The sequence below is a fragment of the Lepidothrix coronata genome, unplaced genomic scaffold (assembly GCF_001604755.1).
Source record: "Lepidothrix coronata isolate B3197 unplaced genomic scaffold, Lepidothrix_coronata-1.0 Scaffold9, whole genome shotgun sequence".
Lineage (NCBI taxonomy): Eukaryota > Metazoa > Chordata > Aves > Passeriformes > Pipridae > Lepidothrix > Lepidothrix coronata.
Genome location: NW_016690189.1, coordinates 10,186,067 through 10,211,569, shown reverse-complemented (window position 1 = coordinate 10,211,569; position 25,503 = coordinate 10,186,067). Strand labels below are relative to the sequence as shown.

At 40.9% G+C, this 25,503-nt stretch overlaps 1 protein-coding gene across 2 annotated transcripts in view; it reads right to left on the bottom strand.

The window, feature by feature from the left end:
- The window catches only part of SLC17A8 (solute carrier family 17 member 8), a 31,208-nt gene extending 6,257 nt beyond the window's left edge, over nt 1-24,951 (bottom strand). The window contains exons 1-8 of one of the 2 annotated variants that reach the window (XM_017804265.1): nt 24,818-24,951; nt 17,448-17,700; nt 13,368-13,486; nt 8,131-8,245; nt 7,451-7,538; nt 4,473-4,559; nt 3,403-3,542; nt 1,683-1,832 (exon numbers count right to left, since the gene is read on the bottom strand). In XM_017804265.1, coding sequence (XP_017659754.1) covers nt 1,683-1,832; nt 3,403-3,542; nt 4,473-4,559; nt 7,451-7,538; nt 8,131-8,245; nt 13,368-13,486; nt 17,448-17,700; nt 24,818-24,918 — 1,053 coding nt within the window. In that variant the 5' untranslated portion in view covers nt 24,919-24,951. The remainder of the gene's footprint in view (nt 1-1,682; nt 1,833-3,402; nt 3,543-4,472; nt 4,560-7,450; nt 7,539-8,130; nt 8,246-13,367; nt 13,487-17,447; nt 17,701-24,817) is intronic. The other variant, XM_017804266.1, reaches the window with a different exon arrangement.
- Between the last annotated feature and the right edge of the window lie 552 nt (nt 24,952-25,503).

The following is a 25,503-nucleotide window of genomic DNA, read 5'->3' as shown; positions in this document are numbered from 1 at the left end:
GTCCAGACAGCTTCTGAATGTCTCCAAGGATGGAGATTCCACAACTTCTCTGGGCAACCCGTGCCAGTGTTGTCACCCTCATATTATAAAAGCATTTCCTGATGTTCAGAGGGAAACTCCCATGTTTCAATTTGTGTCCATTGCCTCTTGACCTGTGACTAGGCATTACTGAAAGAGCCTGGTTTCATCTTCTTTACACTGTCTCTTCAGATATTTTCACATATTGATGAGAATCCTGCTGAGCCTTTTCTTCTCCAGGTTAAATAGTCCCAGCTCTCTCAGCCTTTCTTCATAGGAGAAATGTTCCCATTCCTTAATCATCTTCATGGCTCTTCATTGAATTTTCTCCATATGTCCATGTCTCCCTTGTACTGGGGAGCTCAGAACCGGACACAGTACTTCAGGTGTGGCCTCACCAGTGCTGTGTAGAGGGTAAAGATCACCTCCCTTTTCCTGCTGACCTTTCCATAATGCAGCTCAGGATAGCATTAGTCTTTACTGCAAGGGGACACTGCTGGCTCATATCTAATTTGGTGTCCAGTAGGACTCCCAGGTCCTTTTCTGCTAAGCTACTTTCCAGCTGGGCAGATCCCAGCATGGAACTGTTTCTCCCCAGGTGCAGGATTTTGAACTTTCCCTTATTATACTTCATGAGGTTCCTGTCAGCCCATTTCCCCAGTCTGCCAAGGTTCCTCTGTATGGCAGCACAACCTTGTATAACCTATCAGACACTCCTCCTAGTTTTATGTCATTTGCAGACTTGCTGAGGGTACACTCTGCCCCATCATCCAGATCATTAATGAAGATGTCAAACAGGATAAGACTCAGTACATCCCTCGGGCTACTAAATTTTAGTGATCAGCATGACATCTAGAAGCCTTTCTTTGAAGCAGTAATTTAGTGATAAGTTTGAGTTTACTTTCTAGAATGCACAACCTCATTACATTGACAGTCAATCAGTTTTATGTTGGTTTTAAGTTAGTGAGGTACAGAGGGGTGCAACTCCAGCATTAATGAAAAGCAGCTCAAATAAACAAATCTAATTTTTCTTATATCCATAATCTTCATCTGTATGTTGTACTTGGCCATTCAGAGTGTCATCGCTACCATGTTGTAACTTGGACAAACTGTGCTCCCAGAACACATAAATAATGATTAACTTTGTTATCATTATCAGCCATAGAGTTGCTTGAAAATATTTAACACATAGCAAGTAAGTTTGTTAAAGGAATGTTTTTTTGAAAGGGAAAACTTTTCTGAAACAATTATTCTGAATTCCTCATTCATGCTCTGAAGAGGGACTGTAACAATACTGATTTTAATGAAATGGTGGTGGCAAAACATTCTGGGAATAATCTACTGGAATTATCTGATTTCTCCTCAAATACTCTGCATAGAATCATAGAAACATTATGGTTGGAAAAGACCTCCAAGATAATCGAGTCCAGCTTTTGACCAAACATCACCATGCCAACCAAACCATAGCTCTATATTTTAAGTGCCATGCCCATTCATTTCTTGAACACTTCCGGGGTGATGATTCCACCTCCTCCCTGGGCAGCTCATTCCAATGCTTAACCACCCTTTCAGTGAAGAATTCTTCCTGACTTTCAACTTGAGCCTCCCCTGGTGCATCTCCAGGGGTGAGGTCTGAAGGTCACCGCTTCATCCCAGACATTTACCTTGCTTATTGCAAATCCAAAGACTTCTTCAAAGTAAGCAGGCTGACTTATAAGGAGCAAATAGAAGGTCCAGCTTCTGCAGAAGTTTGCCACAATGATTGCGTAAACTGGCATTGAAGTGAAAAATCTCTTCCAGGGAGTACTAAATTTCTAGGGAAAAAAGCCACAAAAATTGAGTAGACAGAGGCAGAATAAAGGATCAGTGTTTTTGTTATTATCAAGCCTATCCAGAACATTGCATGCAACTTACATTGCAGATCACTAAGAATGCAAGTGAAATATACCTCTTGAATTAATGGCAAAAACCAGGTAGAGACATTTTCTTAGAATAGTTAAGATTTTTAAGATGAATACTGCACTAATATTGCCCTGCTTACTGACATTACACGAGGTCTTCGGAGTCCTGCTGTTGGGATAACAGGATCAGTAACAGAAGCAAAGAAAACTAGAGAAAATCTTGTGTCATTCCCCACCTTTTGGCATGATGCAGTTTGACACTTTCTTCTGAAAGGAGTGTGAAAAAAGCATTATCCAAGCTAAGAGACATAAGTAGCACAGCAACAAGCAGCTACCTGCTTCAAATTAATTAATTTAGTTAAGAAAAAAAAGCCTGTGGTAGAGAATTTAATTTCTGTAACTTGCTTTTGGCGTTTTCAATTTCTATTTGTGCTCCAGTACTCCATACATGAGGAATAAAACGCACTTCAGAGACCTATTCATTTGTAATAGGATTCAAATCAGAAGGTGAAATATGTAGCTATGGCAACATGCATTGACATTCTCCTTTTTTAAAAAAAAAAAGTTATCTGTGTTTTACAGGCAGCCGTATGCCTGCAGTTGTGCGCGAACACATGAAAGTGGTACTAGTGTCCTTTGCTTTAAAACCACCATACAGCAAGGAAAATCCATGATGTGGAAAAAGGATGTGTGTTTCCAGCCAAGACCTCATTGGCTTCAGCCAAGTCTCAGGAGCATGCTCAAAAGCAGAGCCTTGTATTTTACACTCTCAGCAAGGGTATTATTACCCAAAATAGGAGAGGAAAAAGCTTGGAGTTACTTTGTTCCAAAATGTTCAAGACTAAAAGCCAAGAAAGAGCAGTTTAACAAGAAACATCTTTGGTTTTTACTACTAGCAAAAATAAGTTACCTAAGGGAATGGAGAGAAGTTCGATGGCAAAATAGATTTTAGCTCAAAGTTTCCAGGATCTTCCAGGATCTTCTCAGAGAGAGGATAAGGAGCCTTAAGGAAGGACCTGAGCTGCTGTGAGAGTGAGCAGGGCAGAAAACCTGTCTATAAACTTTCAGATTTGCAATCATCCTTAATAGGAGATCAAAAGGCAGATGGATAAATTAACATCTGCAGCCAGGTTTCTTATTTAGTTAAATACATTAATGTTTTTCAGAACAAGCATGACAGTTACTCAAGAGCAGGAGACCAGAATGTGTTGTTCTCCCTTGCACCCCATCCCTTCCCTCCCTAGATCTGGGAAGCTCTATAAGCCGTGGGCTGAAACAGCATTATGTGTTTTCCTGTTGCTGTACTCATCCTCTCCAGCTGCATGAACCTGATCCTGTAATTTTCATAAAAGGAAAAACCCCTAAACATCAACAGAAACTAGTTCTGTCACTCTTATACAGCTAACAGTATCCATCCAGTCTTACGCTCATCTTGTGCAAAGTGCTCACAAATTATAACAAGAAAGGCCTTTTTTTTACTTACACTTGCATTAGCCAGGCTAGCTCCTTCTCCTATACTTGTTTCTATATATATTCTTTCTTCATTGGTTATTGTTGGATGCGCAGCAGGACTCTCATAGGCATGAAGCAACCAGAACATGTACCAAACAACCCCAAACATTCCTGCAGAGGCCAGAATAGCAAAGCTTGATTTTAAAAGCCAGTAAAGCTACACTTCAGTGTCTGCAAGTCTTGAAGTTTGTTTCAAGTGCCAGTTAAACCAAACCTGCACAGAAATTATGCCCAGGGAAGTAACAAAGTACTGTAACTAACTCTATGTATATTGTATACCTGCTGGCAAAGTATTTGAGCATTTTATTGCTTGTATTACATGTTATGCACAGGGCAGAGAAAAGGCAGAAGGAAAGCTCTGTGTAGAACCTGGGAAAGGAAAAAAGCAGACAGGCCATAACATGATCAAAATCTGCATAAAGGGATTTCACAATCAGATGGCGTTGGCAAATCTTGTGGTGTGTCCTGTATCTCCAGAGAAAACAGAGAAAACCTGTCTTAACTGGGTCGCTGATATGCAAGGCTAGGTTGGAGCCAGCTCTTCCACATACTGGAGGGGGGAAGAATGAGGCACCACAGATCAGCAACAAGGCCATACCTGTGTAGTGGGACCACTTTGTAGGGGTGGCATTGCTTTATTGAAGATGGGCAGCATGGGGAAGATTTGTCGGGGCAGAAGTTTTCAGAGGCATTGGGCTCCCCCTTGGCAGCATATGCTGTGGCATTCACTGTTAGTGTGCATCTGGGGCAGATACCACACAAGTGTTTGTGCTACAGAGGAACCTTTGCAACTCTATCCAGCCCTGTCACTGGGTAACCATGGGCTGTAGCCTGGTCATGACAATTTTACAATCTTTTGTAACAGATGATTACAAAATGAAAGCTCTCAGAATCTGCAATTACTAGAGAATAAATTGGAATACCCATTTGCAACCTCTTCATTCATCAAAACAACTTTGATCCATACTTGTTAGACAGGTTTAAGTGAATAGCTGGCAGTACCAGTCTAGTGGCAGAGGTCCTTCGTGTTAAGCAACTCACCATAAATGTAGAAGACAGATGACCATCCTATATACTGTACCAGCACACCTGCCAGTGGCATGGCGACCACCGCCCCTGCATAAGACCCTGAGGAGAAAATGGATTAGTGAAACGTATCAGTCATGATAGGTGTGCCCAGCTTTCAGAACAGATGATCCAGACAGATGGTCATGGGGGAAGAACCAGAGGGACATGTTTGGCTGATGTTTTATGAACGTGGAAAATTGGATGGAAGCTCCAAAATTTTGCTTGGGGTGGTGGGAAGGACTGACCCTTGTTGGTGTGAGATCACCAGTCTCATTTTGCAGTTAGAAGGGTTGTGCCCTGTAGGTAAATAGGATCTGCAAATCCAAGACTGATGACAAACCATCACAGAGGCATAAGCTGTATGTATGCACTCGAGTGGGAAATCTCACCTAACCCGATGGTATATGAGGTGAGTTTTGGAGAAGCTAATGACCCAACTTTTGGAAGTCTTCCTTGGTGCCAAGGAATCCTGATGATTGCAGATATTCGGGGAGGCTCTTGTCATGGCTCTAGATTCGTGACCACGCAAGGGCTAGCGGTGGAGAGAGTGTTCAAACCAAACCTGTGTCTGTGTAGCCATGTTTAGTTCATATCAGTGGCATAAACAAAGAGCTGGAATAAATAGGCAAATATTGATGGGAAAAGAAAGGATAAAAACATGGTCTGTGCCAAGGTTTTTGATTGTGAAATATATAATAGTGGTGAAATATATTTCCAAGTGACTTGTAGAAAGAGATGAGTATTTAAGTGCAATCTGGACAGCAGGTTTCAGTGCAAGACAGTGCCAGTGGCTTCACATGTGAAGAGTGTTGCTTTGAATTATTCTAAGAAATGAGATACTTGTGGTTTTGAGAGTATTACATACTTCACTAATAAACACTTGTTAATAATCTACTCATTAGCAAATATTCCTCTGCAATGGTTCACAGTGATCCTTCTCTTCATCTCCATGTAATTCATTTTTCCTACAGCAATAGAAAAGCCCTAGGCCAGAATGCAGATAGAGAAACCAGGAACCTGGTTAATATGGGATTTCCTAATTTTTCCATTGTTCCTATGCATCTTACAAGTGCAAGACTCAGTGATCTGTAGCCACTAAAATTGGTGTTGAGCTGAAGGAGTGGTAGTGAATGGTGCTGCATCCAGTTGGCGGCCAGTCACTAGTGGTGTCCCCCAGGGATCAGTGTTGGGTTCAGTTCTGTTAAATATCTTTATTGATGATTTAGATGAGGGGATTGAGTCCATCATCAGCAAATTTGCAGACGACACTAAGCTGAGGGGGAGTGTCGATCAGCTGGAAGGCAGGAGGGCTCTGCAGAGGGACCTGGATAGGTTGGAGAGTTGGCCTGATTCCAGTGAGATGAGGTTCAACAAGGCCAAGTGCCAGGTTCTCTACTTTGGCCACAACAACCCCCTGCAGTGCTACAGGCTGGGGACAGAGGGGCTGGAGAGCAGCCAGGCAGAAAGGCACCTGGGAATTGTGGATTGACAAGAAGCTGAACATGAGCCAGCAGTGTGCCCAGGTGGCCAAGAAGGCCAATGGCATCCTGGCCTGGATCAGGAACAGTGTGGCCAACAGGTCCAAGGAAGTGATTCTTCCCCTGTACTCAGCACTGATGAGGCCACACCTGAAGTACTGTGTGCAGTTCTGGGCCCCTCCATTCAGTAAGGACACTGAGCTGCTGGAGCAGGTCCAGAGAAGAGCAACAAGGCTGGTGAAGGGACTGGAGCACAAGTCCTATGAGGAGAGGCTGAGGGAGCTGGGGTTGTTCAGCCTGGAGAAGAGGAGGCTCAGGGGAGACCTCATCACTCTCTACAACTCCCTGAAAGGAGGTTGTAGCCAGGTGGGGGTTGGTCTCTTTTCCCAGGCAAGACAAGGGAGCGTGGTCTTAAGTTGTGCCAGGGGAGGTTTAGGTTAGATATTAGAAAGAATTTCTTTACAGAGAGGGTAATCAGACATTGGAATGGGCTGCCCAGGGAAGTAGTGGCTTCTCCGTCTCTGGAGGTTTTCAAGATGAGACTGGATGTGGCACTTAGTGCCATGGTCTAGCAACTGTAGCGGTAGTGGATCAAGGTTTGGACTTGATGATCTCGGAGGTCCCTTCCAACCCAGCTGATTCTATGATTCTATGATTCTATGATTCTATGATCTTTCTATATCCAGTGTTAGGGTTTCAAAGAGAGTACTGAGTGTGGAGAGACTTTTCTTTTGATCTGTTCTTCTGCAGAAAATGGAAACACTTAAATAATCACTAAATCCTGAAGTAATCTGTAATAAAAATAAAATTCCCATAATATGCAAACATGGGATTTTTCCTCTTGCTTCACTCCTCCTTTTATCCCTTACCTCATATTTTAGTGCTGTATTTTCCCTAGCCTTACAACTCCACCGCTGATGAACAGAATATTTTTCTACAATTTTTACATTTTCTATTGAACATTTTCTCCTACAGACATTCATCTTCAGCTGTCAGCATTGGAAAGGGACTCAGAGAAAAGGCCAAAGTACGTGTTTGATCATAACTCAGAATGAAGCAGAACAGCTACTGGTGAGAAGTTACATCATCTCCACTGCAGTATATTGAGAAGCCAGCCTAAAGCCCTTTTAAGATAATTTCTGAGTATGTGTTTGTTTAGGAGCATCCATTCAGTATGCATAATAAATGGAATCACTAAGGATGGAGCAGATAAAAAAATACAATGTAATTTCTTTCATGTGACACCTTTAGACCCATTTTAGTTTACTATGAGAGCCATTATGAGTGTTGGCTTCAAATGATAAAATGGTGACATATTAAACAAAAAAAGGACTCTCAGGTTCCTGAGCTTAGAGTACAAGTTGATTGTAGCAAAGGGCAGAGGGTTCGTATTTCTCTTTCAAATAATGAAATTAATAAAATAAATCCAGTAGGAATATGTACTTACATAAACCACATAAACTATCAACTTACCACAGAATGATGTGGTAGCCAACCTGCTCCTCTCCAGTGGCGGAGCCCATTTACTCCACATCCCATGGCAGGCTGGGTAGGTGACGCCCTGGCAGACATTTCACACATCATATGATTTGCTTGCACTGCATTCCACTTAAAGTATTACAGAATCACAGAATATGCTGAGTTGGAAGGGACCCACAAGGATCATCAAGTCCAACTCCTGGTCCTGCACAGGACCATTCCCAAGAGTTACACCATGTACCTGAGGGTATTGTAGTTGCTCATACTATCCATACTGTCTAGCTGTTTGTCATCATGGAATGATGTAGGAAGGGTTAGTTAAGTTTGGAAGAGCTCAATTGTTTGGGTTTGAAAATGTCAAACCGATCTTGATTACTTTTTACGTCAATAGTAATACATTCTGAGGTAAAAATGCTGTTTAGTATATGCAGTGGATGGCACAAGTAAACTAAAACAGCTCAAACTGCTGCACCAGAAATATAATTTTTTCTTTACTTGTAAGTAAACTTAAAAATATAAATCAGCATGATTAAAGAGTTATCATCTAAAAATAAGTAACAAGTTAAACTGTAGATTGATCAGAAAGCTTGATCAAAAAGATCTTACAGTGTTTTAGAACCAAATCTCAAAAAACAAACTATGTTTGAAAGGACCAAAATAGTGAGTGCTCCTACCTCCACCAGACCTTGAAGAATCCTTACAAACATCACACAGCCATAATGCACTCTTGCTGCAGAAGGGATGATCATGTTCAGTGTAGATGTTAGAAAGATAGCTGCTCCAAATACCCTGTGGAGAAAAGTACCATGAAAGGGAATACAATTATTGTCTATTTTTCAGAAGTGACACTGTTGTCAGTTACAGTTGCAGAGACAATTACACTTAACCACCATCTCAACAACCCAAACACTTATAAAGTCCCCTTATTGTTAAAAGGGGATAAATATTCAGGTGGTCTATACATTTTCTTCTCTGAATGGAACAGATTTTTGTACATGCTTAAATAAAGGTGCTGGACTTCTATTTGTATCAAGAGTATTAGATATGGATGTAGGTACTGGAGGCCCGGAGGTACTGTTTATATGAATCCTGACCTGAGAGAAGTATTGCTATCCCAGGAGGTACTTAAATTCTGTTATAACAAGAGGGTTTAACTTAAATTAGGTAAGGCCTAGTTTAAGTGCCTCTGTGAATATGCTCCCATGTGCTGGTTAGTTCCACTTGCTGCTGCTAGAATGGGTAACAGGGTTGCTTAAGATCAATTCCTTTCCAACATCACTTCTCTAAATAACAGCTACAAATGTCCTTTATGACTATGACATAGAAGGGACATTTCTACAAGACAAATTCTGGGAAAAATGTGATATAAATATTTTGTTACCCTGCTTGGGAAGAGCACTTGCTGCAGCTGGGCATTGAGTCAGTTGAGGATCTAAAGGTACCTGGGGCTCAGCACCTTTGGGAAATCATTTGCAGCCTCCCAAAGGTTAGCACCTGTTAGAGAAACAGGCAGCAGAAACCTCTGTGTAATGGTAATGAATGCAAGCAGCAGTCCTGAAAGTGCAGGCTACGCAGAGGTCCCTAGGGTAGCACTCAAAGCCGTGTCTGCTGCACTCACCACAGTCTGTGGGAGCTTTTCCCGACATGGACATGGGCTTTCCTGTATTTAACTGAAGAGTGGTGCACACTTAGTGCCCAGTGTCAATAATAAACAACAGTGACACTAGACATGGAAGACAGCTGGACTACAAGGCAGTCATTTCAGTATGGCAGAGGCTCTGGGTTTGCCAGGCACTGATGCTGCAATGCCAGGGAAGAGTATCCCTGGGTTCCCAGCTTGTGCCCAGAAAGGATATCTGGGAAGTTCATTTGAAAAATGAGACTGCTGCATCATGAAAAAAATCATTGGAAACCAAGAAAGAGGCTGGGAAAAACCAGCTGGAACCATCACTGAAATGACTACCATTAGTAGGAATGAGCTGTACTTGCTTGATTAGATTTCATATATCTTCACATCTGGCTGAGTGAAGCCTCAGGTTTCCTTTCTGTGCAATGAATGGGGTTCATTCAATAGCCGCGTCATGAGTGCTCTGAACATTAGGAGTTCATTACTATAGCATCTGTGGAAGTTGATATACACGAGGATCCCCTCTGAGATCCTGTTACAGCACTGAAAAATATCAGAACTGGCAGTCAGAGTTCTCCACAATTGCCAAGCACCATTTAAATTGAATGGATTACTACCAATCTTCAGTAGTTTACTGTCTTCTTTGTGTTGTCTGCAGTTGCAAGCAGCCATGCCTGGCTCCCTGTGGACAGCCTTTGTATGGGAGGCCTTTTATTCTGCAGCTAGAAAGTTGCAGCAGTTGGTGGCCCTGCAGACCACAGCACAAGGACATGGGACATCAACACAGAGCTGCCCTGCCTTGCTCCAAGACTCAAGGTGACACCCTGGGAATAAAGCAGCCTGTTTTGTTCAGGGCCCTCAATTCCTAGCAACACTATTAGCTACCAGCGTGCTGCTGTTTGTGAACTGTAATTCATGTTTATTTTTCAAACCACTCAAATTCAGTGACATTTAATAAGCTTTGAATTGTCTTGTTATGTGTGTGGCGTTTCAGGAAGATGAGTTAAGCTTCATTCTGACACATGAATCATATTAGACAGATATTTGATCAGAAATTTTGTGACTTGGACAACAGCAGTATTTCTCTCCATTTTGATTTTTTCTGGCAAAGACATAAAAAAAATATTATTACAGATAGCTCTTTATCATGTTCCACTTCAAAATATTTATAAATTTTTAAAACTTTTTGTTTCAATTCCTCTTTTATTTTTTTTAATAAGGATTTCAATTGTTTGACTTTCAGTCTCTTTTTGAAAACTTATTCACAGGAAATATACGTGATTTCATTTTTTTTTTCTGGTCTTAGTTTTTGCTGTAGGATTAATGGTAGTATTATAGTGTGAGGAATCTACAGTCAGAGATCAACAGTGTTTTATCTAAATTCTCTACACCTATTGACAAAACCAACTCGCTACCTCAGTGACAAGAAAGCACTAAACAGATGAGCACAATAGCAAAGAGGCTGAGCAGGCTGGCAGAGAGAAGTGACAAGGGAACTATATAGAAACCAATCTGAAAATATGAACTAGAATAAAAAGGCCACAGTCATATCTTGACATTGAGAAGATTGCTTTCAAAGCCAAGTAAACGTTTAACTGAGAAATAAGTATTACTTATCTATTATGATCAGTGAAGAAAAGACTTTTGCACCTTGCTTTCTTACCACTAATAGAAATATCAGGTCGGTTATCATAACGCTGTTGACTCATGGAACTACAGCAAATCATGTAAATTAATACACATGTGAAAGAATAAACTGTGAGAAAGAGAATGTGTTTAATTATCCAAACAGGTAGCTCTGAAGACTGAGTTTTTGAACTCTGCTACTTCTTTTAACACCAGCTGTTAATATGCCTGGGTTATAAATGCATCATTTATACTGAGTTAGAACCAGTCACTCTTCTGCTACTATTTAAAAAGCTGAGTATTGTTTCCACAAAGAGGCAGCACCTTTTCAGCACTTCACTGCCATTTATCCCAAAGAAGTTTGTCTCCACCTTGATTAAAAATATTCCAGTTTCTTTTCACTTCATTCACATATTCTTCTCTCCTGACTACCATGATCCTCAGGCCTCTTTGGGATCAAAACGGACTTCTTCAGCAACACACTCCTCTGCCCAGCAGGGTGCTCTTACCAAACACCAACATCAAGAGATGCCTTGTCTTTCATGTATACACCAAACAATGATGAAATTACATTTAGTTGCATGTTTGAGGATAAGCAACAAGTCAAAGGGATGGTGTCACTAAATGATTCATGAACTTTTTGGTGGAATGCTGACCTACATCAATTTGGATCAATGTATAGAGCAAATTATATGGTGTTAGACGGTTTTGTTGCAAAACCATAAAGCACTCAATATTTTCAGCTATTCTGAGATCCATTTGAATCCTACATTATTACAGATAATTATGTCCAATAGAGAATTGCCTGGGGTGGAGGCATCCATGGTGGCAAAAGAGCCTTTGCCTAAATCTGCAGTGTCACTAGTAGGATACAATCTCAGTTCCAGAGTACAGATGAGACAAAAGACAGCATTTGTCTTTCTAGGGATGGTGGGTTCACTGGTCCCAGAACTGCTGTTTTCCTATCCCGTGTCTTAGCAAATAACCCCTCTGAAACAACAACTTGGCACCACTGGTGAATCTACCTAAGTTGAAATTGGTTGGGTAAACAAGGAATAAAGGAAAAACATGGACTTAGCCAGACCTGTGAATCCTATTACTGCAAGCAGAAATTCTCTTCGAGCTCAGCTTTTGAGCCATTTTTGTTCCTCAGCAAATTCTACTCCTAAATCCAGTTGTAGTGGAGCATTAGATTGAGTTGGAAACAAGCACTTAAGGAAGTAGTCTGCTGACAGAATACATTGAGTTACAGTGTAAATGTGGTTGATTTTACTGTTTGCAAGTAAATTAAGGAAACAAAAGCCAAACTAATAATATGCTGAATTATTCAACCACAGTGTGCACATCTGTGTTTTGAAGCCCTTCTGCTGCAGAAGCTGGTGGCAAGACTAGAAAGGCTGGGGAAATTATTCAGCTTAGCTAATTTGTTTGTCTTATTTGTCAGATGGAAAAATACTCTGCTTAGGCACTGTTACATGGTGGAGAAATTAATAATTGAGGATGCTAAGAGTGTTGAAGAAGCAGTGCAAACTGAACTCTGAGTAACTTTTGGTTATGGACAGAGGGGATTTGGAACTGAACAGTTTGGGCAATTCTATGGGATGACTCTGTTCTGGAGTAATTTCTGCAAGGATATATGGTGGGAAGAACATCCAGGCAGTCTTGTAACCCCTATAGCTCTTTGCAGAAGGCAGAGCAAACTACTTTGATTTGGGGAAAAACAACATATAAATGGTGCTAAAGACTTTTCCAATTCTGACTGTGTTTTTAGCTAAATCACATCTTGTTTGCAGAGAATGAAATTAGTACCAATCATCTTGGTTTTTTAATCTAAAAATCAAAAATGCCCCAAACATGCACATCTCATGAGCTCTTTCATAACCAGCTGTCTTCAGACAACCTCCCTCTCTCTTCTGAGAGACCATGTTCCAAGTTCTTAAGACTTTTTGAAGTGAAGCCCAAACCCAAAGTTACTGTTGACAAAATTAACCACTTTTCTTACTCACATTTTCTAAAGCAGTTGAATTTAAATAAAATAAAATAAAATCAGCTGGCAAACACATTGATTGTAAAAGAAATCTGTATAGATGCTCAAAGGTCACCAAACAGAAATCATGATGCTCTATTACAAGTTCTATGCAATCCTAATTACAGTCAGTACTGGATCCAGCCATGTCCAGGATGTTTGTGTGCACTAGGATAGATTCGTGGCTTCAGAAGACAAATAGCTCCACAGTTCCTTCATGCTTCAGTCCACATGGAATTTTTAAAGCAGAAAGGTCAGATTTTGTTGGAAAATTCTTGTTTGGTGCTAAGTCGAGCTAAAAGGCACTAAGGCAATTTCTGAAAGACAAATGCTACAATCATTATCTGAAGCACTAGATGTGATTTTCCTAACACTCTCCAGATAGCATTATTGTTTAGAGAAGAAACGTATAAATATTTGAGATGAACCAACTAAATTGGAAGAATCACCAATAGGCCTATAATGGAAATTGAGTCCCATTTTTAATTATAGGCATAAATACTGCATGTTCAGTTTCAAATGTGCATTTCTGAAACACACTAAATTATGATTAGCAAAATAGGGAATTAAACAGAAGTGTAAAACAGTCATCAGGCTCTAAAGCTTAATTCTTTTGCTTATTTTTTTCTTACCTGTTAGCAGCCAGTTTGTTTGCAATGAACCCTCCTGGGATTTGTGTCACAATGTAACCCCAGAAAAAAGAGCCATGAATGAGTCCCACGGTCTCTGGATCCCAGCTGAATTGGGCTGTCTTTAAAGGAAATGGGAAAAATGCTGTAAAATGAAGCATACTCACTGGAAGATAACTGTTGTTTGGAAGTCACACAGAAGTCACACCATCCTCCAAATAAAGGCAGCCTCTTTACACTGGCTGCTTGGGGTTGCTGAGCTTGAAACCCCCAGTTAAGGCAGAAGGATATCTGATTTCCATGTGAGATTGCTGCTTTTTTTCTTAGCTTTCAGTTGAGTGGATAAGAGGGGGAAAGGGTTCAGCCAGATTGTGGTTAACACTGGACCTTCATCTTTGCCACTTGCCACTGCTTCCCCCTGGGCTGCTTCATCCTGAAACCTTTCCTTTTGAGCCTGCTCAGAGTTGTAAGAAGGACCTGAAGCCTTTCGATGGTACCTGACTAGGTGTTATAGTGCCATTCACACTCCCTGCTTTTAAGATGAAAATAACAGTGACCAGGTGCTGCAAACTGGTAAGTCATGTTTCCACTGTTCTGGCACATAAGCTCCCCAGCTTGTTCTTCTTCACTTCTTTCCCTCTAGTGACCTGCCTTGTGCTCCAACACCTTATCACAGAATCTCTCAGCCTTAGGATGACTTGCCTTTCTTGGTGACTCAAGTCACATTCCAATGGCAAATCAGAGCAGGAGACTGAGAGTATGTCCAACACTGGTGGTCTTGAGCAATTCTTCTGGTGGACTGATCGTATTGGGAATGTAAGTCAGACCATTATCCCTGTGTGTCAGTGATTCATCCAATACCTATTGTCCAGTAATCAATACAAACCCTTCCTTATTTCCAGCCTGATGTTATTGCTAGATTTCAATCTATTTTCCCAAGATTATCAAGGTTGCTTGCGTTCTTTGGACTCAACTCATGGTCAGACTTATCCATAGTTCTGCCTGTCAGGCCAAACTCAGACCATCCACAATCAGCACTAAGTGGCATGGGAGCAGAGAAGGTGGGGGATGAAGGACATAAGACCTGAAGACAAGGAAATCTGAAAATAAAACTAGGTAACACTAGCTACTGACTAGTTTATTTTTTATTAAAAGTGATGCCAGTTGTAGCGCTGGATTTGGATGCAAAAGGCCAGCCACAGGCTGGTCATAGGTGGTTCCTAGACAAAAATGCCTGCAGCCAAGAGAAGAGCTTTCCTCATTCTTGAATACTAAGCAGTTTCAGTCTTCTCAAAGCTCTTCCTGCATAAGGATTTCCCTGTTTTCTGATGACCTTGTTTGACATACCTTGTTCAGAAGAGGGATAGCCAAATTCCAGGGCAAAACATAAAGAAAGTGAAGAAAAGGAAGGTGGATCCAAGGTGCTCTTACTGGCCTCCATTCTGTGAGGTCAGAAAGGGCCTGGCTCAGTATAAACACACTACTGTAAGGTCAGTGTCAAGTTTTTCTCAATGAGCCCTCAGTTCTGAAGAACTCTTTTCAAGCAATAAAAAACCACTGTGTTTTGCTTCATGGTCATTTTCATGCTAATCACATGGCAGGGAAAGGTGGCTAAGTATGATTTGAGGAAGCAGCACAAATGTCCTTTGGATTCAGGATTAAAACTGTCACTAAAATGCCACAGAGAAATGACAACTATAGTGATAAACCTTAACATCTCATTTTTTGGTATTACTTTCTGCGTGTAAAAAGAACAGTTTTTCCCAGTAAGTTGCTTTTTTCTCCCAAACAAACTAAAAAACAGCTCATTGTTTGACCTGCAGGGAGAAAGATGGCATTAATTAGCCAGACATGTTTACAGAGGGCTAAATGTTTTCCCTCCTCATCAACATGCATTTTGACAAGAGACCCACTTTCCTGTGTTGAGCTACACTTCTGTATAAATACCTAATTTTCTGCTGGTGATTTCCAGATGAGTTTCTAGGTAGTGTTAATTTCTGAAGGCAGAAACACCATGTGACATTGAAAAAGTTTCTGATTCAGGAGATGCTCATGCACAAACAGTATAAGTTTAGACTTGTGAAAGGAATTTATCCCAATTTCCTGAAACTACCTCTTCTGAGCCTCCCAACCTATGCAGGCACATCCTTTCTCTTGCTTCAGGGTTAAGTATAGAACTGTGAAATCCCAGCAGGATCACAGGGAGCAGGGATTATAAAGAATAAATACGAATTGAGCAGCAAGTCTAAGCAGGAGCTGGTCAGAGGAAATTGCAGCTGAGGAAGAACTAGGATTGTAGAACCATGGAATACCAGGTTGGAAGGTAGATCTCAAGGACTGTCTGTTTCGTTCTTTCTTGGCAAAAGAAACACAATAATAAATACTGGAGTGTGATGATAAGGCCTCCTCTATGCCTTCTTTTCTCAAGGTGACCAAACCCAGCCCCCTCAGCCTTTCCTCACATGGCAGGCTTCCCAGTCCTTTATTAATCTTTGTGGCCCTTCTCTGGATGCTCTCTAGCCTGTCTACAACTATTTTGTGCAGGGGGGACCAAACTGAACACAGTATTCCAGGTGTGGCCTGAAGAATACTGAGTAGTGGGATAATGACTTTTTTATCTATGCTGGTGATGATCTTGCTCATGCAACCCAGCTGTGGACCACATGCCATCTACTGCAAATTTGAAAATAGCTTGGTACCTAGCTCTGAATCACCTCTAGGCAGCAGTCCACACTGTTGATAACCCAATGCCTTATTGCCTGTGACTGCTTTAAGATCTGGAAAGCGATCCACTGATCTGAATAGAGTGGGTGCAGCCCTACATAAAACAACTAATAATTCCTCCAGTAGCAGCATCAGAGCATGTTTCCGTGAGAGATACTAAATAGTAAAAGCTTCTGCCACCACAGCAAAATCTGTCTACAACTGAAAAATCAGGGACCTGGTAGACATGCAAGCCAATTCAGTTCTCCTTTCTGCTACTTACATCCTCTCTATGACATTGCAAATCCTCAGATCAGCAAATTTGCAAATTACACTAAGTTGGAGGGGAATGTCAATCAGCTGGAAGGCAGGAGGGCTCTGCAGAGGGACCTGGATAGGTTGGAGAGTTGGCCTGATTCCAGTGAGATGAGGTTCAACAAGGCCAAGTGCCAGGTTCTCTACTTTGGCCACAACAACCCCCTGCAGCACTACAGGCTGGGGACAGAGGGGCTGGAGAGCAGCCAGGCAGAAAGGCACCTGGGAATTGTGGATTGACAAGAAGCTGACCATGAGCCAGCAGTGTGCCCAGGTGGCCAAGAAAGCCAATGGCATCCTGGCCTGAATCAGGAACAGTGTGGCCAACAGGTCCAAGGAAGTGATTCTTGCCCTGTACTCAGCACTGGTGAGGCCACACCTGAAGTACTGTGTGCAGTTCTGGGCCCCTCCATTCAGTAAGGACACTGAGCTGCTGGAGCGGGTCCAGAGAAGAGCAGCGAGGCTGGTGAAGGGACTTGAGCACAAGTCCTATGAGGAGAGGCTGAGGGAGCTGGGGTTGTTTAGCCTGGAAGAGCTTCAGGGGAGACCTCATCACTCTCTACAGCTCCCTGACAGGAGATTGTAGCCAGGTGGGGGTTGGTCTCTTCTCCCAGGCAGCTATCAGTAGGACAAGGGGGCACGGTCTTAAGTTGTGCCAGGGGAGGTTTAGGTTAGATATTAGGAAGAAATTCTTTACAGAGAGGGTAATCAGGTATTGGAATGGGCTCCCCAGGGAAGTGGTGGATTCTCCATCCCTGGAGGTTTTTAAGATGAGACTGAATGTGGCACTTAGTGCCATGGTCTAGTAACCACAGTGATAGTGGAAGGGTTGGACTTGATGACCTCAGGGGTCCCTTCCAACCCAGCTGATTCTATGATTCTATAATTTTACAGATTTTTAATGTGACTTCATCACATAAATAGGAATTAAGTACTTGCACATCTACATGAATTGAGACTCATGTGTCTCCCTCCCTCAGATTTTTGCCACACTACTTCACTATGTGGCCCTATGATTTTGCAGTGGGATCTGCTCAGAAAAGTGAAAGAAAGATGCTTTCTCACCTGCAGCTCTGGTTTCCCATTGACATAAACAGTGCTGTTGTTCACCATTTCTACAATGGCAACACCTAGGTTGCACCTAATTCCAAAGGAGATGCAAAAGCCCAGACCGCTCATGATGGCGATGATGTAGCGCTTGGGCAGCCCACAGCAATAGCATTCACACAGCGCTGGCTTGCGGGTGCTTGCCTGCACGGGCTGCCCCTCTTCTGTCAGCTCAATGTGATCCTCCTCTACATTGATGCCATCGATTTTCCTAAATGGATGAAGAAAGAAAAATTGAAAATGCTTTATTGTCTCAGTAAAATTTGCTGAAATGTGGATTGACAGTTACGTGCTCCAGTCACCTGCTAACTCATCTCCTTGTGAGGCACTTGTGTCTTGGTGGTATGATGAGTTAGTGCTGGGCTAGTGCTGAGACTACACTTCTCCATGAATGACCTCTGAAGTTTGTAAATCTGAGCCATCTAGCCAGACAGCTAGCTGCAGAAATGTTCACAGGCTATTCATGAGCATAACTATGAGAACTAAATGGAGGTCTGTTGTGATGAATTCCACCAGTTCTTAGACAAGTATACATATGACAAAATTAACCATAAGTTCTAACTAGATCTACTAATAAGAGGTACCACTAGATTTCAAGAAAAGGGTAAATACAACACAAATAATGGTTTTGCTCAGCCCAAAATATCTTGGAATTTGTTTTCTCCTGTGAGACGAAAACCAAGGCTGTACTGCAGAGGAAAAAAGTCTCTGGTATCAGAGCTCCCACTAAAGACGTGGAAGAGACAGGCCCAGACTTTCTCTTCTCAAAGGGATTTGAAGCCACATGTTCCCCCTTCTCTGAAACATCGCTCTCACCACAAGGACGTAGGCCACTGTACAGTGAATCAGTGCAACTCCTATTGTTGAACATATTGCCCTTTGTGTAAAACACTCACTGTTAAATGAGACCTGAAGGAAGACAGGAACTTTCTGGGTTGTTGATTCACCATTTCTCATCAGTGGAGGCTGAAACAGTTTTGCCTGGGATCAAATTTGGTGCAGCAACTGCAGTGCAGCTGGGAGGAACTGGGAAGGAAGGTGCCAGGGATGGAAGCTCCCCCATTTACTCGGAATAGGAGCAAATGGCACCCAGCTATATCAGCCTGTGAGAGGTTTCCCACCAGTTGCTAACATAGGAGTGCAGCTCCTCCAACTTTGCATACCCAGCCTTTACTAGTCCTACAAGCAATGTAGCTGAGAGATTAATATTAAAAAAAATGGCATTTCCATGGAATCTGGAATTGCATGATAGTGCAATTAAAAATTAATTTGGTCTCCCAGTCTAATTAGGGTTATTAACATCATGCTGCAGGGAATGTGGAAAATCTCTAGTAGAAAAGGTGAGGTGCGAAAGAACTGAACACACCCTCCCAGATCAGAGCTAGATAATTCCTTTCCTAACATTAACTTTCTTGTTTTAAATACAGGATATGGGTTTTCTGACATGCTAAAACTCTTAAGGACATGACTGGCCATGAATACATGACTAGCCCACTATCCACTATCTTAATGTTAAGTGTTTGCTAAGGGAGGCCTTGATCAGTAGCTACATTATAAAGCCTTTCAGTTTTGGCATCACTTTGAAGAAGTGAGCTCGGAATCCAGCTCCTTTCGTGTCTGCCATGAAATTACATGGAGTACTGTGAAAACAGGAACAGTTAGTTAATCCAAAGGAAGCCCAGCTTCTCATATAAAATGAGGAAATTATTTCATTCGCTCTTTTCTGATAAGGAATAACTTCCTTCTTTCACACATCCAGCTGAGTGCATTTTAAATCTAAGGCACTTTGGTTTTCCATATAAAAATAGACTATAAAGAAATATTGACAGAACATACATGGATGGGTTACACCTGACTTATCTACAAGGTAGCTGGTTGGGTTTTTTGGGTTGGTTTAATCACAGCTTTGTCCAGTTGCTGTCTAAGGTACTACTCATAATCTAATAGTACTCTGTACTAAAGGGTTTGCAAATATAGGTGGTGAGTATAGCTTCCCGAGGAGCTTCTTGTGGACCTAAATATATCTTTCCAATATAAAGTTCCACTTAAAAATCTCGTCATTTTTAGACTTTAGAGCTAACTGGTGCATCATTTGCTACATTATCCCCTTTTACATATCATAAACCCATTACTTCAGCCTTAGTCTTAGCAAAAAGAAAAAAGCATGTTACAGGCTGTCAGCTCACATTTTCAAGAAACACTAGAATCCCAGTGTTTGGGGTCAAAAAGGAACTCCCATAATTATTTGATTTGATCCTTTTCTCAAACCAGTGCTCACTGCAAAGTAATCATTAGCTCATGGTGAGGCTGGAGCAGACTTTGCATTAATGCAAGATAACACAGGAAACATGATATTGCTGTGGTGTTATTGAGGGTGATTGAGAACTTATGATTCAGTGGCAGGGAAACAGCATTTGTTAGTGAAATGAGAGTACAGAGAGTAATGCAGTCAGGCACTTTAAAAAGGAGACACCATATATTCCATGCTCTATGTGTTAATATAGGTAGATGTAAACAGAACGAAATATCAAAAATAAAGACATCTGGAAGTGAAAAGACAATTTAATAAATATTTTTTAGAGCTGCTGTCATCTCAAAAGTGTTATTAACAAACTGAAAGAAATAAATTAGTTGTCTTCCCCTAAAATAATCTAAGATATTAATTGAATAAAATCAAAGCAAAATTTTAAAATTTTTGTACCTTTACTGGGCTCTATTTATAAGAGAGATGTTTGACTTTAATTGGTTCATTATTTTGGGCAGCTGGCAAAGAATAGACACATCATGCAAAGACAAAACATCTGTTCTGAACTGGATGTTTTCAGCTGGCTGTCAATTCAGATAGGCATGAAAACATCCTTCTGCTCCAAATTCACTGCTGAAAGTGGTGAGCTAAGACTAACACTGTGGACCAATATTGTCTCTACAGGAAAATTAATTGCTTTGCTGTTGTATTTGACTAATTAATAATGGAAGCAAGTTGAGCACTGATCCATGATACCAAATCTATACAATATATTTTATACCCCCAAAGATTAATGCTAAGCCCTTTATAGTAGGTTTGTTTTGGAGAAAACTATTTTGCAATAGCACTCCAAAAACATAGGCATTGGAGCAGTGCAGACACTCACAGAGCCAGTGTCTGACCTAGCTTTTGGTTTTATTGTATTGAACAGGTATATAATGAAGATATGGCAACCCCACGAAAAGATGAATAATATATCTTCCAATTGATCCATATATTTTGGTAGCGTCACTGAAAACTTTCACCAGTGATTTAGAAGAATACTGCTTCAGGACCAGTGCTGTTCTATAATTACCTGCCTCATGCAGAAGAGCACTGTGCTGCGCAGGAAATGTTCACTCCTTAGATGTATGTTTTTCCCTTTTTCATCAAACATACAATACTTGGCAAGTAAGAAGAGCTAAGCTATTTGAAGATATCTGCTTCCATGTTCTGTGCCCAAACATCATAAATTACTGTATGCAACATTTATTTTCTTTATTGAATGGCTACTCTGGCATATACAGAATTTTGAAAGAATTAAAGACATTTCAAAAATTCTTATGAGTAATAAATAAAATCCCTAGAGCTCATTTAGATTTGGCAACCTGTACTTATGGGATTTTCAGCCTAGGTGTTAGTTCTTTCTTCAATTGATAAAGTAGGTAGATTAGAATCATACAATTTAATTTAATTGGATTAAAACCTCATCAATTCTACAATAACAGGCAAATATTAATATTTGCGATATAAACAGACTCGAGAACGAATTTCATCAGATATTGTAGTCTTTCACAGGCAGCTGGAGCACCATCCTACACAATACTCAAACCTCACATCTACAAATTCAGTAATTATGATGATCCCTGCATAACTTCAGAAACCCATACACTGATTACTGAAAAAAGTCATTTATTCAAAAGCAGATACAAAACTTCTGAGACCTTATTTACTCGTCAGGGATTTGCCCAGGTGATAATTTTCCATACCAAATCCTGGAATTGATGCACTGGTACCAAATCCCAGTACAGACAGGCAAACTCTTTTAACTCAGTCCATGGGACCTCTCTTGCTGGTTTCTGTGTAGTATTTCCATGAAACTCATGGCATGTCTCAAACACCGAGGGACTGCATCTCCCTGGCTGCAGGGCAACCTTGCAGTTTCTGCTCAGCACAGTCTCAGTGCACTGAAGGGATGGATGCCCTTTGGGTGCCGCAGCGCCGCACGTGTGCATTGTGCCCTTGCTCTAACCCCGTTGCACAAGACACCTCACACAGCTCATAAATCAGCTGAATCTGGACCCCCCACATTGTGCTCACAGTGGTCTGGAAGGCACTAAATTCTCTCTCTACTTGTATGCAAAAGGAAAATTTGAGAGTCCAGTGCAGCCAGAGAAGCCTTGCCTGATGCAAGGGTGTATCATTCACCTTCAAGTTGCAGCTTTTAGTAATTTAGGCTAATTCACCAAGCGACATCTGCAGCAGCCAGAGCTACACCTATCAGGGCCCAGACTTCATACAGCAGCCGTGACATGGTCTATATGACTTTTCACATCAAAAGTGATATTATTTAGCTGTAAACCCACTTAGTCACTTCCCACTTCAGTAACCCCACGGTTGCCTTTAGCTTGTCCAAGACTCCTGAAATCCTTAAGCAGGGAGAGCCTAAGATTTTACTTCAGTTCATAACTTTTTCTTTGACTGCACTAAGTTCACAGAAGGACCAAAGTGTTTGTGCCTGCCAAGAAGCTCTGCATGAAAGGATTTCTTTTCTGGGGAACATAAGGTTTACAGAGTCACAGCTCTGATATTCATCCAGCCAAGCCTTGAATCCTCTAATTTTATTCTTTTTTTGCTTCCTCGCTGTATATACTTAATCAACAACAAAAAATTTTTTGTGTTAAAAATATTTTATACAAAACACTTAAAACATTTTCTAGATCATCTTCTAAGACCTCACAAAATGAAACTGCTGCCAAAGGCCTAAAGAAAGGATGTCTCTTGAGTCTCCCAGTTCAGTCCCCCCTGCTCCCTTCCAGGATCCAGACACCCTAAAGTCACCTCCTGTGAACAGACTTATTTTGCAGCACTCACAAAATAATTTGAGGTTGTTGCACACCCGTGAGGAGGCCAGTGAGTCACTTTACGCTGCCTGCACTTTAGCACTTGAGCTCGACTGCGGACAATCACTATGCAGCAGCCAGTGTCTGGCAGCTGCTTTTGCCAGGTACCAGCTTCTGGGTCTGCTCTGTTGTTTGCAAGACAGAGGAAATGTGGTGGGAAGGTACAGAATAGTCATATTTACCAAAGCTAAAAAGTATTTTTCTATCCACTTTGCTAGTTTTGACCCCACATCAACGCACTGCAGTCAGTGAAATCACACCGCACAGCCTAATCAAGAATACGCATTAATATAATTCGTCATCTATCAAATGATAGAAGAGAAACCAAATTCTTTGCTGATTTACGCCAAATTAAAGTAAATTGGATTGGATAAAGAGCAAAGTCAAGGTTGCAGCTGATACATATGTACAGGCACCACCATGTAAAAACACAAGGGTATGCTCTCATTTGTAGACTAAGCTGTAGAGAATGGAGTTCAAGTTAAAAACATGCCTGTTTCATTTGTTTACAGAAACCTTCAAATATGACTGCGTATTTCCTTCAAGATTGCTAAAGTTGCAGCAATTATTACTTAGATCTGACTGCAAACACAGTAAAAAAGACTTTATAGTTTGGATTATTTCCTCTGCTGGCTAGTACATCTAAGGAAGGCATTAGGATATGTATGTTTAAAACAGAAAATAATTAAGCTTACAAACTGTCTTGTATCTCAATTGGTATTTGATTTAATTTGATTCAGTAGCAGTACTGCTGAAGTTGGATGACAGTACTTATCAACTGTGTAGGAAACCAGCACGATATCCTTGATACATGGTTACAAGAGGAGAGTAATCTGGATAATTTAAAGTGAACTCAGTGTACTGCCACATCACATACTCATTAGATAGAAACCCTACATGGTTTTGGTTAAATTTGGCCAGCAAAGTCCACAGCAAAGAAAATTTATCATTGAGTAAGTGACTTAATCTAACATTCCTAAAGAAAAACTGATTCCCTGGAATTACTGTAGAGTATTGTAAAGGTAAAAAAAGCAAAATGTCAGACTTCATCTGTAACATCATAAATGAAAAAAAAAAGTTAAGTAGAAACTGTGTAGAACACAAATACTTTGTTCACATAATACAGAAGTGGAGTAACTGGTTATCTACCAGTTCTTATTACGTATCTCTTAAAAGTGTACATTCTTATTCTCTTGCATATATGTTCTGCAGCATAGTATATGTAAATTATTACACATTTTCTTGTTATCAGAAGCATGTTTATATGTGCCAAGAACTGTATCTGGAATCAAAATAGCATTCCTAAAAGAAAGTAAAGGGACGGATATGAAAGCAAATTCAATTCAGTCACTAGAAACACCTTCAGTTCAAATGTTGTCCTTATCCACACAAAGATTTAAAACACTTAACATCAAGCATGCAAGAAATGCCACTGAACCCTCTGGCTCTCATTTATTGATTAAATAAGTGTTGTCAGTGGCCATTACTAAGAGAAATAATCTTCCATTTAAATGAGAAATCTCTTTCCCTTTATGAAACTGGTCATTTGTTACAACAGATTTTCATCTATCTAAAAATAAAAATCCTCCATTTCTTGTTTCATAAAACTGTCAGATTAAGATGAAAATCTTTAATCTTTTCTATCTTTTTACTAGCAAACAGCTGCTTCTCCTTTTTCTCTCTCTAATTTGCTAGTCTCAATAAACACACACATACACATCTCTATTTAATATATTTTCTCTTACTGACTCAGAACAAGATTTAAAAAACTCCAAAACCTGTAATTTAGGAACATTAACTGAAAATGCCATTCAGGAGTGGCATCATTTGGGAGTGTTAATTCCCATTAAATCATTACTTTTTCTCATGCATGCTAAACTACAGAATTATTCATATGTAATTATTTAAAAGTTTTTAATTAAACAGTTTTTCAAGCTCATTGTAATATTACAACATTATTTCATAACTTATTTTCACCTTTTTTTGTTTAATATAAATATTCTATGATCTATAGTCATATGCTGTTGTAACAGTGTTCCTTCTACATCTTCTGTCTTACAGTAAGGTGTCTCACCCTCTAAACTCAGATATTAATTTTACAACTCTAAATTCTGTTTCATGTTTATACGTTTTTCTATACTGCATTTTCCTTAATAGATTGATGCAATGGATCCATCTGGGAATTTTCTGTTGGATTTTACCTTCTCAGATTCCCCAGCGAGTCACTAATGGTGTTCTTCACCTTTTCCTTTCCTGGGTTAAAAAATCTTTCTTTCAGTGAACCGAGCCCTTTGAAAGGCATTTTGTCTTTCTTCTTCAGTAAATCCCTTATGTCAACAAGCATTCACTTCTGCTGTCATATTTCCCGATGCCAGATTCAGGAGCCTCCACAGGTCCCCTTGGTGACCTCTGCAATACCAACCAGTTGCTCAAGAAAGGAGCATGGAAGAAAAAAAAATAAAAAATCAAACCAGATCTTCCAAATCCAGAAGGGCAAAGCTCTGGAGCGAAGCCCCCTCAGAAGCACTCAGGGACTCGGCGTTGCACTTGCAGCAGCTCGGCTGTGCATCTGTGCACACTCGGTACCTGTACGGGGTCAGTTCGTCGGTGGGCTGCAGATGGGGAGCTGGAGGTGCTGCTGAGGGCCAGTGTCCCTGGGCAGGATGAGCTGCCTGCTCCACAGGCAAACCTCAGGCTGGCTGGCTGGGGCTCATCCTCAGTGCATCCCTCCCTCTCTCCTTCCCTCCCTCCCCTGCCTCTTTCATGCCGAGATCCTGTGCAAGGTGGTGCTATAGTAACGGACACAATACCTGTCCTCAAGCCACTCCAGTTCATTAATAAGACCTCATCTATGGCAAGGGCCAGAAGTTTATTAAACATTTATGAG